This window comes from Rana temporaria, chromosome 3 (genome assembly GCF_905171775.1).
Source record: "Rana temporaria chromosome 3, aRanTem1.1, whole genome shotgun sequence".
Lineage (NCBI taxonomy): Eukaryota > Metazoa > Chordata > Amphibia > Anura > Ranidae > Rana > Rana temporaria.
The window spans coordinates 281,866,005-281,882,223 of NC_053491.1; the positions used below are offsets into that span (position 1 = coordinate 281,866,005).

Sequence of the window (16,219 nt, forward strand, 5' to 3'; positions counted from 1 at the left end):
TGCATTGGTTACTGTGAAGGTGTGTGAATGCAGCAGGGCATGTCATCTCCGCTTGCAGAGCTTGTATTCATTGCGTTTACCAAAAAATATAAATATTGCAAATAAACTAAATTATGTATCTTAAACGGAAAACCATCTTTAGATATATTTTTACTCCAAAAGTCTCTCTCTCATCTCTATCTCTCGTTCTCTATCTTCCCCTTCTGCCCAAGTTTTAGAGCAGTTTTGGCAGCTCTGCACACACTGTTTTCTTTAGGTTTCTAATCTGATCAGCCCATGTGGCTATAGAGTCACAAGTGGGCTTGTACTTGCTGGTAAATGACAGCACCTTCACCTCCCTCTTATTCTGAGACAAAGGCTGGAGGATTGTGACGCAGCCTGGGACTGGCAGAAATCCACTTGCATAAATAAAGATTTGATTTCAAAATATATTTTTGTATACTCTACTGTTTGCATGTTTGTTTGTTTTTTGAGCATGTGACCAGCAGCAGAGGACTAGAAGCTCCTCCTGCTTATGTTTCCCTGTAGACAGCCTGGGAAAGAGCTGGGTCATGTAACGGCTTTATATCGATTATGAAAAAGGTACTTTGTTTTTTAATCTACAGTGCCATTATACAGAAATAGAAGGAACAATGTAAATGAAACATGGTGTGTGTATCACTTTAAGCTTGCTTTGAAGCATAATGAAACAATCCTTTCTAGCCAACGCTTCTTTTTACCTGAGCAGTCTGTACACCATGGACTTTCCGGTACCAAGCTGGAGGAGACGTGGTACATACATTTTAAACTCTGTGAAGTGGATGAGGCTGCTTCCATGGATGCCAGCTTTGGCTGCAAGGTTTTGCAGGTGGTGGCGTGATTTACCATTGGACTTCACCCATTTTATTTTTTTTGTTTGTTTTTTGTTGCCATGGCCTTCATGGGTACGGCTTTGATGTTCCACCAGACATCCTTCTGTACGGGGCAGCATACCTGAGTGCAGCTTAGTCTTTTCTCTTTAAATAAGGGCATCTGACAGAAAATGTAATTTTTGCACACACCATAAAATCTTTCTGTTGAGAACTGCATTTCACAAATGAAAAGCTGTTTTTATATTATGTAGAAGGATAGTTTGAAAATGTACCTCTCTACTGACCTTTTAAGAATTCAGTAGATTGTCAGACCGCAAGTTATACATTTTTTGTTTTTAAATTGGCTAGTATTGCCTAACGCGGGCACTGACCAGTTCTATACAGACAGTGGCTGCTGGGCTTTATACCCATTTGGCATGTTGTATGTTTTTATTAAGGCCTCGTGCACACTGGATGTTTTTTACAGCAGCTGTTTTTGGCAGTAGACCTTTTTTTTTTTTTTTTCTAGTCAATAAACTCTCCATGTTATGCTATGTGTCCATGCACACATAGGCTGTACGCAGTTTGAAGCCGTAAAAAAAAAAAAAAAAACTAGTGGGTTCTGAGATGTTTTTCAGCTGTAAAAATGCTGATAGACGTTTAACCACTTGACCACCGCCCCATGTCAAAAAGACGTCCTGTTTTTAAAGTTGAATATCTCGATAACGGCAGCAGCTGCTGCCACAACCGAGATATTCATCTTTTCAGGGGGCGGTGGTGTACACGATAACGGTGGTCTCCGCGGCGGATTCGCCGCGAGATCGCCGTTATCGGTGGCGGGAGAGGGGGCCCCCCCCCTCCCGCCGCTCTCCCGCGCCCTCCGCCGCTTACCGGAGCCGTCGGTAGCGGCGGAGGGGATCGGATGTGTCCGGCAGCTGAGCGGGGATGGGACTGAAGGAGAAATCTCCTTCACCCGTCCTCATAGCTCTGCTGGGCGGAAGTGACGTCAAAACGTCAGTCCCGCCCAGCCTCTTAACCACTTCCCTACCGGCCCATAGTAAAATGACGTCCACAAAGAACTTCTGCCGTTCAGAGTGGACGTCATATGACGTCCTGGGCTTTCCGGGTGGATATCTGAATGATGCCTGCAGCTAAGAGGCATCATTCAGATATCCTTCTAAACTGCCGGCGATTCTGCACAACGTAAGAACGATCATAGCGGCGGTTCCGCCGCTAGATCGTTCTTACAGGCGGCGGGAGGGGACATCCCCCCCCTCCCGCCGCCATCCGGTGCTTCTCCGGGCTCTCCCGTGCCATCGGGGGCCCGGAGAACGAATCGTCCGGCGCTCGCAGGAAGCATAGAGATGACTGGTGACCAGATGGTCACCAGTCATCTCTATGACCGTCGGAGGACCCGGGCGCGATGTGATGACGTCACGCCCGGGTCCCGTAAGTAAACAAAGCCGCGATTGCGGCTGCTAAGCAACCACAAGCATGAGATCGGTGAATTTTTTTTCACCGATTTCATGCTTTCCAGCCTGGAGGAGAGATGTGCGGTCTTATTGACCCCGCATCTCTCCATAAAGAGTACCTGTCACACACATTCCTATTACAAGGGATGTTTACATTCCTTGTAATAGGAATAAAAGTTATAAAAAAAAAAAAAAATTTAAAAAAAAAGTGTAAAAAAGAAATAAATATATATATAAAAAAAAAGAAATAAAAATTTATTTTTTTAACGCCCCTGTCCCCGGTAGCTTGCGCACAGAAGCGAACGCACACGCAAGTCCCGCCGACATATGTAAACGCCGTTTAAACCACATATGTGAGGTATCGCCGCGTGCGTTAGAGTGCCAGCAACAATTCTAGCACTAGATCTCCTCTGTAAATCTAAACTGGTAACCTGTAAAAAATTTCAAATCGTTGCCTATGGAGATTTTTAAGTACCGAAGTTTGGCGCCATTCCATGAGTGTGCGCAATTTTAAAGCGTGACATGTTAGGTATCTATTTACTCGGTGTAACATCATATTTCATATTTTACAAAAAAATTGGGCTAACTTTACTGTTTTTAAATTTTTTTAATTCATGAAACAATTTTTTTCCCAAAAAAAGGCGTTTGAAAAATTATTGCGCAAATACCGTGCAAGATAAAAGGTTTCAATGACCGTCGTTTTATTCCCTAGGGTGTCTGCTAAAAAAAACATATATAATGTTTGGGGGTTCTGCGTAATTTTCTAGCAAAAAAATTATGATTTGTACATGTAGGAGAGAAGTGCCAGAATAGGCCCGGTATGGATGGGTGTATAACTGCCCGGTATGGAAGAGGTTAAAGAGAATTTTTTTTTTAGTCATTTGAAAAAATGACTTTTTTTTTTTTTTTTTTTTTTTTTTGCATTTAAGTCTAAATATGAGATCTGAGGTCTTTTTGACCCCAGATCTCATATTTAAGAGGACCTGTCATGCTTTTTTCTATTACAAGGGATGTTTACATTCCTTGTAATAGGAATAAAAGTAATCAATTTTTTTTTTTTTTTATTTCAGTGTAAAAAATTATAAAACTAAATAAAAATAAATAAGAAAACCAAAAATTTTTTTTTTAAAGCGCCCCATCCCGACGAGCTCGCGCGCAGAAGCAAACGCATACGCGAGTAGCGCCCGCATATGAAAACGGTATTCAAACCACACAAGTGAGGTATCGCCGCGATCGTTAGAGTGAGAACAATAATTCTAGCCCTAGACCTACTCTGCAACTCAAAAAATGCAACCTGTAGAATTTTTTAAACGTCGCCTATCGAGATTTTTAAGGGTAAAAGTTTGACGCCATGCCACGAGTGGACGCAATTTTTAAGCGTGACATGTTGGGTATCATTTTACTCGGCGTAACATTATCTTGCCCAATATATAAAAAAATTGGGCAAAATGTATTGTCTTATTTTTTAATTCAAAAAAGTGATTTTTATCCAAAAAAAGTGCGCTTGTAAGACCGCTGCGCAAATACGGTGTGACAAAAAGTATTGCAATGACTGCCATTTTATTCCCTAGGATGTCTGCTAAAAAAAAATATATAATGTTTGGGGGTTCTGATTAATTTTCTAGCAAAAAAATTGTGATTTTCACATGGAGAGAAGTGCCAGAATAGGCCTGGTGGTCAAGTGGTTAAGCGCTCAAAAACGTCACTCGCCAGTGTTTTTTTTTTTTTATTTTTTTTTTAACATTTTTGATCTATTGAAAGAAAAAAAAAGTTTTTTTTTTTTTTTTTTTTTCCCTTAAACCAAAAAACGCTAACGCGGGAAAACACAATTGAAAACAGTTGGAAAAACTCACTGCAAAGCTACTGGCGTTTATAACGTTTTTTTAACGTCCAGTGTGCATGAGGCCTAAGAGTTCATAGCTTTTGAAAGGGAATTTGCACATCTGTTAAAGTGGTTGTAAACCCTTTACAACCGCTTTTTACTACAGAAAAGCCTATAATGAAGCTTAACTGTAGCTACCCTGGATATCTCCTAAACCTGCATGGTTTAGGAGATATCCCCTGTATCAACATGTGCCAACGTCATCGTCACTTGTGCACTGAAGCATTGGCAGGTACATGGCGTTGCTTCAGTTAGTGTGCCATTACCGGCGGCTCCCACGCATGCGCACAGGAGTGACGTCACCACTGCTCTTGCTGCTAATCAGTGTAGGAGCCTGCGATACCTATAAGTAACTCGAGTGATGTTGCCGGCTGGAGCGGTGTACGAGGACCGCTGCTGGGGCTTCACTCTAAGGTAAGTAATTCATAATGAGCTAGTATGCTATGCAGCTATCAGTTTGAGTACTTGGGCTTTAAGCTAATAAATGTCTTGTGTGAATGAGGTCTAAAAGTAGATTGTTGCCTGTTGCTTACAAACCCCCTTCATTTTGATTCCTACAGGAATGGCACCAGTATGATCTCTTTAATAATTCCTCCAAAAGACCAAATTTCAAGGGTGGCCAAGATGTTGGCGGATGAGTTTGGTACAGCATCCAACATCAAGTCTCGTGTGAACCGCCTTTCCGTACTGGGAGCAATTACATCTGTGCAACAGAGGCTTAAACTCTATAACAAAGGTGAGGGTGCTTTGCGTGTGGCAATGTATGCTTCACCAAATTCTTGGCTAGGAATGTTATTTTTGAATTAGTGGGTGTTCTGCATACTAGCCATAACTTTTATTTTTTTCCCCTAGATCTGAAATGTAACCTGTTCTAATTCAATCCTGATTTATTTTTATTTTTTTATATTTGTGAATATTCTATTGTGACTCCATCCACATTATGGACATCAAAGTCGCATGACAAGTCTCGGTACATTCTTTTAAATGGTACTTGTTTAACCAGTTGACGACCGCCACACGACGATATACGTCGACGGAATGGCACGGGCAGGCAGATGGGTGTACCTGTACGTCCCTGCCTCCCAGCGGGTTGGGGGCCCGATCGGTGCTTGCGGTGGTCGGAATCGTTCCAGGAGCGATCCCTGATGAAGGGGAGGCCACCGATTCATGGCCATGCCCTAACGATCGCTCCTGGCAAGTGAGAAGCTTCCTCTGCCTGTGAAGTGATGTCGCTCTCGTGTCGGTCTTTTGGTCCGGCGCCCTGGAGACCAAACACCCAACAGTACACTGACACCAGTAAACATAGGCACACTTCACCCCCGATCACCCTCAGTCAGTGTCACGGATTGCAGTGTTCATTTTTCTTACTGATCACTGCATTTGATGTAATATGTGACTGTAAAAAGTGTCAGGGCAGTTGGTGGTAGACCCCTTCAGGTGTATGGTACCCCCTAACCCCCCCTCCATAAAGGTTTAACCCCTTGATCGCCCCCCCCCCCCCCAGGTTACCCTGTCACTAGGCAATTTTTATTGATCGCTGTATTAGTGTCGCGTTAGTTATTTAGGTTCAGTGTCAGATACCTCCATATACTACCTAATAAAGGTTTTAACCCCCTGATTGCCCCCTAGTTAACCCTTTCACCATTGATCACCGTATAAGTGTTACTGGTGAGGCTAGTTAGTCAGTTGGCCATTAAGGTTCACCCTCCGGCTTTTTATAGTGTTGGGTACCCCCATATATTGTGAAAAACATATTCTAAAACCCTAAAATGAGTGTAATAAAATATAAGCAGCGCTGTAAACAATGCAAGATGAAATATCCGTTTTTCACAGGTATTCAAAAATAATGCTAATGTCCATAAACATCACCATGTGACAAAGGTGAATATGTGCACAAATTTCAAAATGCATATATTAATGTGTTTAAATATAAGTCCATAAAACACATCAACAGGTTTGTGAAAAAATAATAGCTTCCAATCTTCCACCACACCCGGTGTCAGTGAATCCTCTCCCTTCAGATGCAAAACTCACCAACTCAAATTGCCTTACACTCTCGTGTTTGGCGTGTAAACGTGTACAAAAAGACCTCACTGGTAGGTATAGCAGATAATCCCAGTTCCAACTAATTCACTGCCAGAAAGCTCTGCGTGTAATTAAAAGAAGTGCGATACCGTAAAATCAGTTTAATATCACACTTAAATCTTCAAATATAGCACTCACATGAATCTCAAAAAATAGAGCAATACACTGCACAGCAAACACTCATTCAGAGATGAACCAAAAACCGAGTATATTGGTCACAGCAGACCCAAGGCACCACCGGGTCCCTTCTGTTCCTTCCTGGATCTCTGCTTCCTTGATGCGTCACACGTTCACTTCAGATGGTTGCCGCACAGCCAAGCCCAGGGTCACACGTGGGGTATTCCTATACTCTGGAGCAGTAGCAGAATGTGTTTGTGTGTGTTGTAAAAAATATTTTGTTTTTTAAAAAATGGTGACAAACGAAATTTAGTTGTGCTCATAAGTTTACATACCCTGGCAGAATTAGATTTCTTGTCCATTTTCAGAGAATATGAATAAACAAACTTTTCTTTCACTCATGGTTAGTGTTTGGCTCCTTTCACACAGATGTGTACGGGCTCTGCTTTGCTCAGCGGGGATCGCTCCGTCAATCCCTGCTGAGCAGGCAGATGACAGGTCTGTGTCTGCACAGTGTGCAGGGACCGAACTGTCAGAGCGCGGCTCTTCTCTATGGGGGATGGGATGAAGACGGACCGTAGAGTTTGCCATTTTGCATGGTAACCATTATCATTAATGGTTTCCATATTATCTACTTACAAAACATATTTGCATTTGATACATTTTCTGCATATTGTATTTTTCAGTACCACCAAATGGCTTAGTTGTTTATTGTGGAACAATTGTAACAGAAGAAGGAAAAGAGAAGAAAGTTAACATTGATTTTGAGCCTTTCAAACCAATCAACACATCTTTGTACTTGTGTGACAACAAATTTCATACTGAGGTATTGTACTAAAAAAAAAACATTTTAAACGTAATTTTTATTTATTGTTTTGGTATGTGTATCTAATTTAGGACATTGAGCCTTTCTCAAGCTTTTTACCCCAGTGGAACCCTTAAAATTATTTCCAAGTTTTGGAGAACCACTGCTTAGAGGAACATCTTTGCCATTTTGAAGCTTCCCTCCAACCACTTTGCATATTTTATATATACTGTGATTCTGTACTTGCCAAATGTGCTGCAGAAATCTCCCTCCACAGAGTCTGGCTGCAAGCATTAACTGGGCAGCTGAAGCTGCTGCCTGTTCACTTCCTGGATTTACACAGGTGCACTCCTGCAGCTCTCATTGGCCCTCTTATGACTCACCACTCCCCCGGGAAAACTCACGAGTGGGAGAGCTGTGCATGATGTCATAAGCCTAGGCGTTTTACCAGACAAACAGGAAGTGGGCTGTATAGGGCATTTACTGGCAGAATTTTTTTTTTTTTTTACGATCCAACGTTAAAACAAGGGTAGAAGATATAATGGAAAGTTAAAATTAATGAAATTCTGCTCCAACTAGTTCATTGGAGGTTAATGGGGGGGGGGGGGGGGGGAATGCCCTTTACATTGGTGGTCAGGTGGAAAAAAACCTTCCCTTACAGTGGCAGTCCGTTTAACAAACCTTAGGCCGGGTTCATACTAGTGCATTGCGGTTTGGGTGCAGCATGATTGTATTCGTGATTTACACATGCTTTTAAGTGCACTCCTATTGACGCCTGTTAGACCGTGCATTTTCTGAAAGCGCATCAAAGATGCAGCATGCAAGACTCATGAAAACACATGGTCTAATAGAAGTCAATGGGAGCAACCCCCCAAAAACCATGCATAAATCTTGCTGCACCCAAACCGCAGAGCATCAGTATGAATGAAAAAATGTTACTACAGCGCTACTAAATACTTAATTATATGTGACATCAAAAAAATTTCTAAATCATAAACGCAGCATATGTTATGTTAGTCAAACAAAAAACGAAAAATCAATAATAATAATAATATGCGCTGAGTATTAACTTCTGTGATGTGAACCGGAACCACAAACCATAGGTGATTCAAATTCAGTACATGTGTATAAAAATAATTAGTCCAAATGCATGCTACTGAGCATGCAACTACAATACACCCGAGTGCAAGTGCTGTGTACTGGCTTGAAAGAGAAGTATGGGGTGATCAAATTCTACAGACTCCAAGCTGATTTGCTTCACATGTGAGTATCAGATCTTCCACAGTTGTGCAGCTCATGTGAAAAACAGAGCGACAAAAAGAGAAATCCTCATTGTGCAGATAACACACAACCGTATGGAAACAATTTTGACAAGCTTGAGATAGGTCACACTCACAAATCCACCGATTAATATCAGCAAACAAACAATCCTCATTTGGCTGCTCAGCATACGATGTGTCTCCTCATTCGGATGTGCAATCCGTCCCGTTCGTAGCTCTTCCCCCACGCGTTGCATCACTAGACACGTGACTTAATCATGGGTAGCCAACTCCAGGGTAGTATTGCGTTTATGCCTAAGTTCTGCAGAATGGATTTTCAGCAATGGGTTCTGCAATTCCCCTTCCCTTATCCCTTTTAGTCTAAACCCTTGGGAGACTAACTCGCCGCCTCTGATTACTGCCTTATGGTCCTCCCAGATGGAAGCCGCCCCCACGTCATCTGGATTTATCCACAAAGTATTAAGATTTTGAATCCGATACCTGTTTAAGCGCCACACCATCTAAAATATTCTTATTCAGATGCCAAGTCCATGACTTTTGGTTAGGGGATGTAAGTTAATATAAACTGGGGCGTGATCATATATCGTTGGTGAGACGATCGACGCAACAGGGAGACTCCAATGAATACTGATCCATCAGCAGTAAATCTGTGCAAGTGTAAACGGCATGAGTCGCTGAGTAGTAGCTGAAGTCTTTTATCAGTAGAATGGAGTATCCTTCAGCATTTGATCAGATGGTGAGCGTGTAAAGGAATGAGTGGAGTGTCCTGTGGCCGTATTTAGATGGGGCTCTGGACATACATTGAAGTCACCCCCCCCCCCCCCCATATCAATTTGCCCTCCCGGAAAGCAGAGAGGGACTCCAAGACAGTCCAGAAAGGCAAGCATTCGGGGTGTACGCTGCTGAAAAGGTATATTTGTGGTCTAGAGCACAAATCTGCCATTGGGATCAGCTAGGTGTCCCTGCAAGACAAAAGGGCATTGCTTGTGTATAGCTATGGCTATCCTCCCTGACTTAGGACGTGGAAAATTACTGAGGAACCATTGATTGTATAGATGTGCAGGCAACCGTGGGACCGAGTCAGTGTGAAAATGGGTCTTCTGCAATTAAAGAATATGCGCCCCCAGCCTCTTCGTCTCGAGCCACAACTTACTGCATGTACAAGGTGACTTCAGACTGCAGACATTGTAGAACTCGATTTTTCAGGGAAGCCATGACGTGGGGTGGAGCTTGGGACTTTGTTGATCACCACATGAACAGAGAGACCTGCAACAAACCGACCCACAACATAAGTGTTGAAAAAAGAGACGTGCATAAAAAACAAAGAAACAAAACACAAAGTGGCATGAGAAAACAAATCTTGGAAAAAGCTGAACATCCAAGCTCCACTAGTTAGGGTCTCCACCACCTCCTCTCCCAATCAAGGATAGAGTAGAAAAAAAGTAAAATTGGGCAACGGGATTGCAAAACATAGAAATGCCTGAAGAGTCCCTCAAGTTAGCACATTTAAGGTGTTTCAGGAATTGGGGTAGGTCATCTTTTATTCCTCAAAACCTATTGCTGGCCATCCTTGGAAATGGACAGGTGGAAAGGGAAACCCTGTCTGTAAATAAACCTAGCGCTTTGCAGTGCCTCAAGGCGTGGTTTGAGCGCTCGACATTGCATCAGGGTTGTGTGTGGGGGGGGGGGGGGCAGACAGGTGGCAGTCACAATATTACGTGTGTGTAGCTCGAAAAATTCAAATATCATGCAAAAGTTAATTTATTTCATTAATGAGACTTGGAGGTTTGTAAAGGTACATTTTTATTTATTGTTTCCCCTAAAATAGCCTCCTTTACCTTAGTGCAGTCCTCCTTCACTTACCTCATCCTTTCATTTTGCTTTTAAATGTCCTTATTTCTTCTGAGAAATCCTCACTTCTGGTTCCTCTGTCTGTAACTCCACATAGTAATGGGAGGCTTTCTCCTTGGTGTGGAGATGGCCTCTTGAGGGGGGAGGGGACGAGCAGGAGTGTCAGGACGCCCACTAACTCACAGCTCCTTTCTCTATCTGCAAAGTAGAGAGCGTCCTGACCCCCCTGCTCGCGCCCCCCACCCCCCCTCAAGAGGCTTTCTCCACACCAGGGAGAAGGCCTCTCATTACTGTGTGTAGTTACAGGCAGAAGGACAGGAAGTGACATTTAAAAGCAAATTCGAAGGATGAGGTAAGTGGAGGACTGCACTAAGGTAAAGGAAGCTATTTAGGGAAACTTTTTTTTTTTTTTTTTTTCCTTTTACAACCCCTTTGAAACTAATATGAGATAGACTCATTACATGCAAAGCAAGATAGTTCAAGTAGTGATTTGTCATAATTGTGATGATTATGGCTTACAGCTCATGAAAACCCCAAATCCACAATCTCAGAAAATTTGAATATTGTGAAAAGGTACAATATTCTAGGCTCAGTGTCCCACTCTAATCAGCTAATCAAGTCATAACACCTGGAAAGGGTTCCTGAGCCTTTAAATGGTCTCTGTCTGGTTCAGTAGGAATCACAATCATGGGAAAGACTGCTGACCTGACAGTTGTGCAGAAAACCATCATTGACACCCTCCATAAGGAGGGAAAGACTCAAAAGGTAATTGCAAAAGAAGTTGGATGTTTCCAGTGCTGTATCAAAGCACATTAATAGAAAGTTGTGTGGAAGAAAAAGGTGCACAAGCAGTAGGGATGACCGCAGCCTGGAGAGGATTGTCAGGAAAAGGCCATTAAAGTGTTGGGCACTTTCACAAGAAGTGGACTGAGGCTGGAGTCAGTGCATCAAGAGCCACCACACACAGACTGATCCTGGACATGGGCTTCAAATGTTGTATTCCTCTTGTCAAGCCACTCCTGAACAACAAACAATGTCAGAAGTGTCTTACCTGGGCTAAAGAAAAACAGACCTGGTCTGTTACTCAGTGGTCCAAAGTCCTCTTTTCTGTTGAGAGCAAATTTTGCATCTCATTTGGAAACCAAGGAGTTTGGAGGAAGAATGGAGAGACACACAATGCAAGATGCTTGAAGTCCAGTGTGAAGTTTCCACAGTCTGTGTTGATTTGGGGAACCATGTCATCTGCTGGTGTTGGCCACTGTGCTTCATTAAGTCCAGGGTCAACTCAACCGTCTACCAGGAGATTTTGGAGCACTTCATGCTTCCTTCCGCAGACGAGCTCTATGGGGATGTGGACTTCATTTTCCAGCAGGACTTGGTACCTGCCTACACCTGGTTCAATGACTGTGGGGTTACTGTACTTGATTGGCCAGCAAACTCGCCTGACCTGAACCCCATAGAGAATCTATGGAGCATTGCCCAGAGAAAGATGAGACATGAGACCGTACAATGCAGAAATTTCTGAAGGCCGCTATTGAAGCATCCTGGTCTTCCATAACACCTCAGCAGTGCCACAGGCTGATCGCTTCCATGCCACACCGCATTGAGGCAGTAATTGCTGCAAAAGAGGCCCAAACCAAGTACTGAGTACATATGCATGCTTATACTTTTCAGAGGTCCGATAAGTTCTATGTACAATCCTTGTTTTATTGATTGCATGTAATATTCTAATTTTCTGACATTGTATATTTGAGGATTTCATGAGCTGTAAGCCATAATCATCACAATTATGACAAATCACGGCTTGAACTATCTTGCTTTGCATGTAATAAGTCTATCTCCTATTAGTTTCACCTTTTTAAGTTACATTAGTGAAATAAATTAACTTTTGCACGATATTCAAATTTTTGGAGTTTCACACACTATAGTCTTTGGAACTATACTGCTAATATGTATGATGACCATAGATCGCCTAAGTTAAAGTGTATAAAAGTGTCTTAAATTTTTAGTTTTACCTAAACATTTCATCTAGGAGTGTTTTGAACCTAAACAGGCTAAATATATAGGGTGGTGGGGGGGATATCTGTTTATTTTCTTAAACTAAGGTTCATCATTTTTTGTTCTCTGTTGCTGGTACTGTGCAAATGTTTTTATTTTATTCTGTTACAGGCTCTCACAGCTCTACTTTCTGATGATAGCAAGTTTGGCTTCATTGTAATAGATGGTAGCGGGGCACTTTTTGGAACGCTGCAAGGAAATACAAGAGAAGTGCTACACAAATTCACTGTGGATCTTCCAAAGAAGCATGGTAATTTTGAGAAAATTATTGGTCTAATAAACTATAGAGATACTTTCTTTTGTAGTCTCTTTCCACTTTTTTGTTTCCTTGCGACAACTTGCAGTGGTTCACCATGACTTGACACTGGCCATTAACAATTTAACGAACTATAGCCTCCCAAAAAAGAGCTGCAGGACTTGGTCAGGGGGGGGGGAGGGGCTGAGAGTATTTGATCCCCTGCTGATATTGTAATTTTTTATTTTTTTTTCCCCACTGTTAAAGAAATGGATCAGTCTAATTTTAATGGTAGGTTTACTTTAAAGCGGGGGTTCACCCGAATTTTTTTTTTTAACATTAGATTGAGGCTAATTGTGGGAAGCACAATCGGGTGTTTTTTCTTTTTTAAATCAATGCAGTACATACCGTTTTAGAGATGGATGTTCTCCGCGGCTTCCGAGTTGCCCAAAGAAGCCGGACGTCTGTGTGGCTCTATACGGCGCCTGCGCACCGACGTTCGGGTACTTTCGGCAACTCGTGACGCGCTGTATGCGATGGTCGGAAGGCTGTCAATCAAATAGGAACGCCCAGTCCCGCAAACCATAGCCGGAAGCCGCGGAGAACATCTATCTCTAAAACGGTATGTACTGCATTGATTTAAAAAAAAAACACCCGATTGTGCTTCCCACAATTAGCCTCAATCTAATGTTAAAAATTAGTTTTTCGGGTGAACCCCCGCTTAAGCAATGAGGAAAAAAAATAAATAAATCCTGAAAAACGCTTTTTAAGGTTTTTTTTTTGTTTGTTTGTTTTTTATTAATTAAAATGCAAATCAATGAGTGAAATAAGTAAGTAATTGACCCTTTCGCAAAAGATGATTTGGTACTTGGTGGCGAAACCCTTGTTGGCAGAGGTCAGACATTTTCTTGTAGTTGACCACCAGGTTTGCACACATCTCGGGGGGGGGAGTTTGTCCCACTTCTTATTGCAGATCCTCTCCAAGTCATTAAAGGGGTTGTAAAGGTTTGTTTTTTTATTTTCTAAATAGGTTCCTTTAAGCTAGTGCATTGTTGGTTCACTAACCTTTTCCTTCAATTTCCCTTCTAAATGTTTTTTTTCTTTTCTTTTGTCTGAATTTCTCACTTCCTGTTCCTCCTCAGTAAGGTGGTGTTCACTAAGCTGTTCTAAATGACTTTCCACCGCTCAGATGATGGTGGAAAGCTTTCTGAGGAGAAACAGGAAGTGAGAAATTCAAACGAAGAAAACATTTTTTTAGAAGGGAAATCAAAGAAAAAGGTAAGTGAACCAACAATGCACAAGTTTAAAGGAACCAATTTAGAAAATTAAAACACGAACCTTTACAACCCCTTTAAGGTTTTGAGGCTGACGTTTGGTAACACGAACCTTTGGCTCCCCCCACATATCTTTTATGGGATCAAGGTCTGGAGACTGGCTAGGCCACTCCGGGACATTAATGTGCTTCTTCTTGGGCCACTCCTTTGTTGCCTTGGTCGTGTGTTTTGGGTCCTCGTCATTCTGGAATACCCACACGTGACCCGTTTTCAATGCCCTGGCTGAGGGAAGTAGGTTCTCGCCCAAGATTTGAATTGGCCCTTCTCGATCATCTCTTTGGTGCAGTGTAGTTTTCCCTTAGGCCCCTTTCACACTGGGGTGGGATGTGCCGTGGCGGTATAGCGCCGATATTCGGCCGCTAACTGTGCAGTATTAACGTCCGAAAAAGGGTTAATACCGCGGTTTCCCATTGCTTTCAATGGGAAGAGCGGTAAACGCACCGCTCCAAAGATGCTGCTGGCATCAGTGTATCGCCTCAGTGTAAAAAGCCCCCGCTATTTTTAGCGCTAAACCACCTGGAAAAACTCCTCGGTGTGAAAGGGACCTTGAGAGGTCTGCAATTTTGTCCCTGACATCTTTGGATAGCTCTATGGTCTTGACCATGGTGGAGAGATTGGAATCTGATTGCTTCTGTGGACACGTGTCTCTTATACAGGTAAGCTAATATATCCACTCGTTGCCTGTATAGAAGACACCTGGGAGTCAAATCTTGCTGATTTGATAGGGGATCAAATGCTTATTTTACTCATTAAAATGCAAATTTATGAAATGGTTTTTCTGAATATTTTTGTTCTAACTGTTAAAATTAAACCTACCATTACAATTTTATCGACTGATCATTGCTTTGTCAGTGGGCAAACGTACAAAATCGGCAGAGGAGCAAATCCTTTTTTTTGTTTTTGTTTTTTCCCTCACTATGCCTTTATTGCAGTTGGTTTTCTTTTTGATCCTCTGCAAAGTCCAACAAATAGTCTGCCACCTAATGCAGCTTCCTCCTAATATTGTGGGAATGACGCTTCATTGTTCTTGTATTCAGAGCAGTGTTGCCACTCTCCTGTAGGCTGTGCTTGATTGCTCTACAGTGGGATGAAATCTTGCAGGGTTGTAGGTAGCTTGGCTTTCTGACTGCTCCTTCACAATGTTGTAGCTCGTTAACCAGCACCTAGCCACACCTAATCCTGTCCACTGCTTTGTCAACACTGCCATTGCTGGTGAAACCCCACCACTGTAAACTCTAGTGTCTGGGATAAGAACCATGAGGCACAAATGAGGATTTGGCTCAGTTTTAGAGGAAGTTTCTTCTTTGGACTGTACAGTATAGGGCAGATTCAGTTCCAACTGGGTTATAGGCAGGTACCTTTTTTGTGCGATTGTACTCCCTAAAAATGTCAGGCCCTGTTTGGAGAACCAACATATGTCCTGTAATGTATGTTGGCTCTCTGCAGCTAGAGGGGATCCAAAACGCCAGGGACGGTGGTGTGCAAAAGAACAAACCCAAGATTCCTCTTCAGCCCTGGGGGGGTGATGGCTACCAACTCGGAAAAGTCATAACAATTTCTGCCATGGTTTGTGATAAAAATTATTGGAAATCGGTCAAAGGATTCCAATAATGAAAAGGACTAAAACATGGCTGACAATGAATGTTAAACATAATGATTGTTTATGAGCCTCAATCTCACCCAAACCCTAGCAGGCTGACTCTGGCATATCAGGGTGGGTGTTGGGGACGACCAAAAGGTGTGTAGGTGGCAGATGTTGCATAGGTATGCCTCGAGTGGTTTGAAGCCATCACCCCCCAGTGCTGGATTAAGAGGAATATTTTGTTTGTACCTTCATGTGCTTGATCACTAGCAAACAAAGAGTTGTGAGGACCCTCATTTATAACCTATCGTAACACCCAGCAATTTTCAGTTGGTTGCTAGTGTATTTCAGTGTTTGTATCCTCTGAGTGTACCTTGGTTGTTGCACTTGCCAAAGTCATCAGTCAACTTTTCTTTGCATTGTGGCCACAGCGGCATCTCATGCAGTTTCTGGATTCCATACCTGGACTCCACCAGAAAAGACATGTGGCCAGCCTGTAAAGTCTCTTCGGGCTCTGAATAATGCATATGGTGTAGCGCTTTGGATAGCTACAGTGTGCTATATAAGTCCGGGGCAGAGGGTGATCTGTACCAGTATGACCCAGTCCCTGAAGAGCCCCTCACTGAGATGTTATGTCCTCCCGAAGTGGGTGAGGCAAGGGATGTTTGCTCCTATTTCCTGTGAAAAG

At 42.6% G+C, this 16,219-nt stretch overlaps 1 protein-coding gene across 1 annotated transcript in view; it reads left to right on the plus strand.

The window, feature by feature from the left end:
* Positions 1-16,219, plus strand: part of ETF1 (eukaryotic translation termination factor 1) — a 69,949-nt gene that overhangs the window by 18,874 nt on the left and 34,856 nt on the right. The window contains exons 3-5 of the mRNA XM_040344698.1: positions 4,745-4,920; positions 7,073-7,212; positions 12,492-12,630. Of these exons, the coding sequence (XP_040200632.1) occupies positions 4,745-4,920; positions 7,073-7,212; positions 12,492-12,630 (455 nt within the window). The remainder of the gene's footprint in view (positions 1-4,744; positions 4,921-7,072; positions 7,213-12,491; positions 12,631-16,219) is intronic.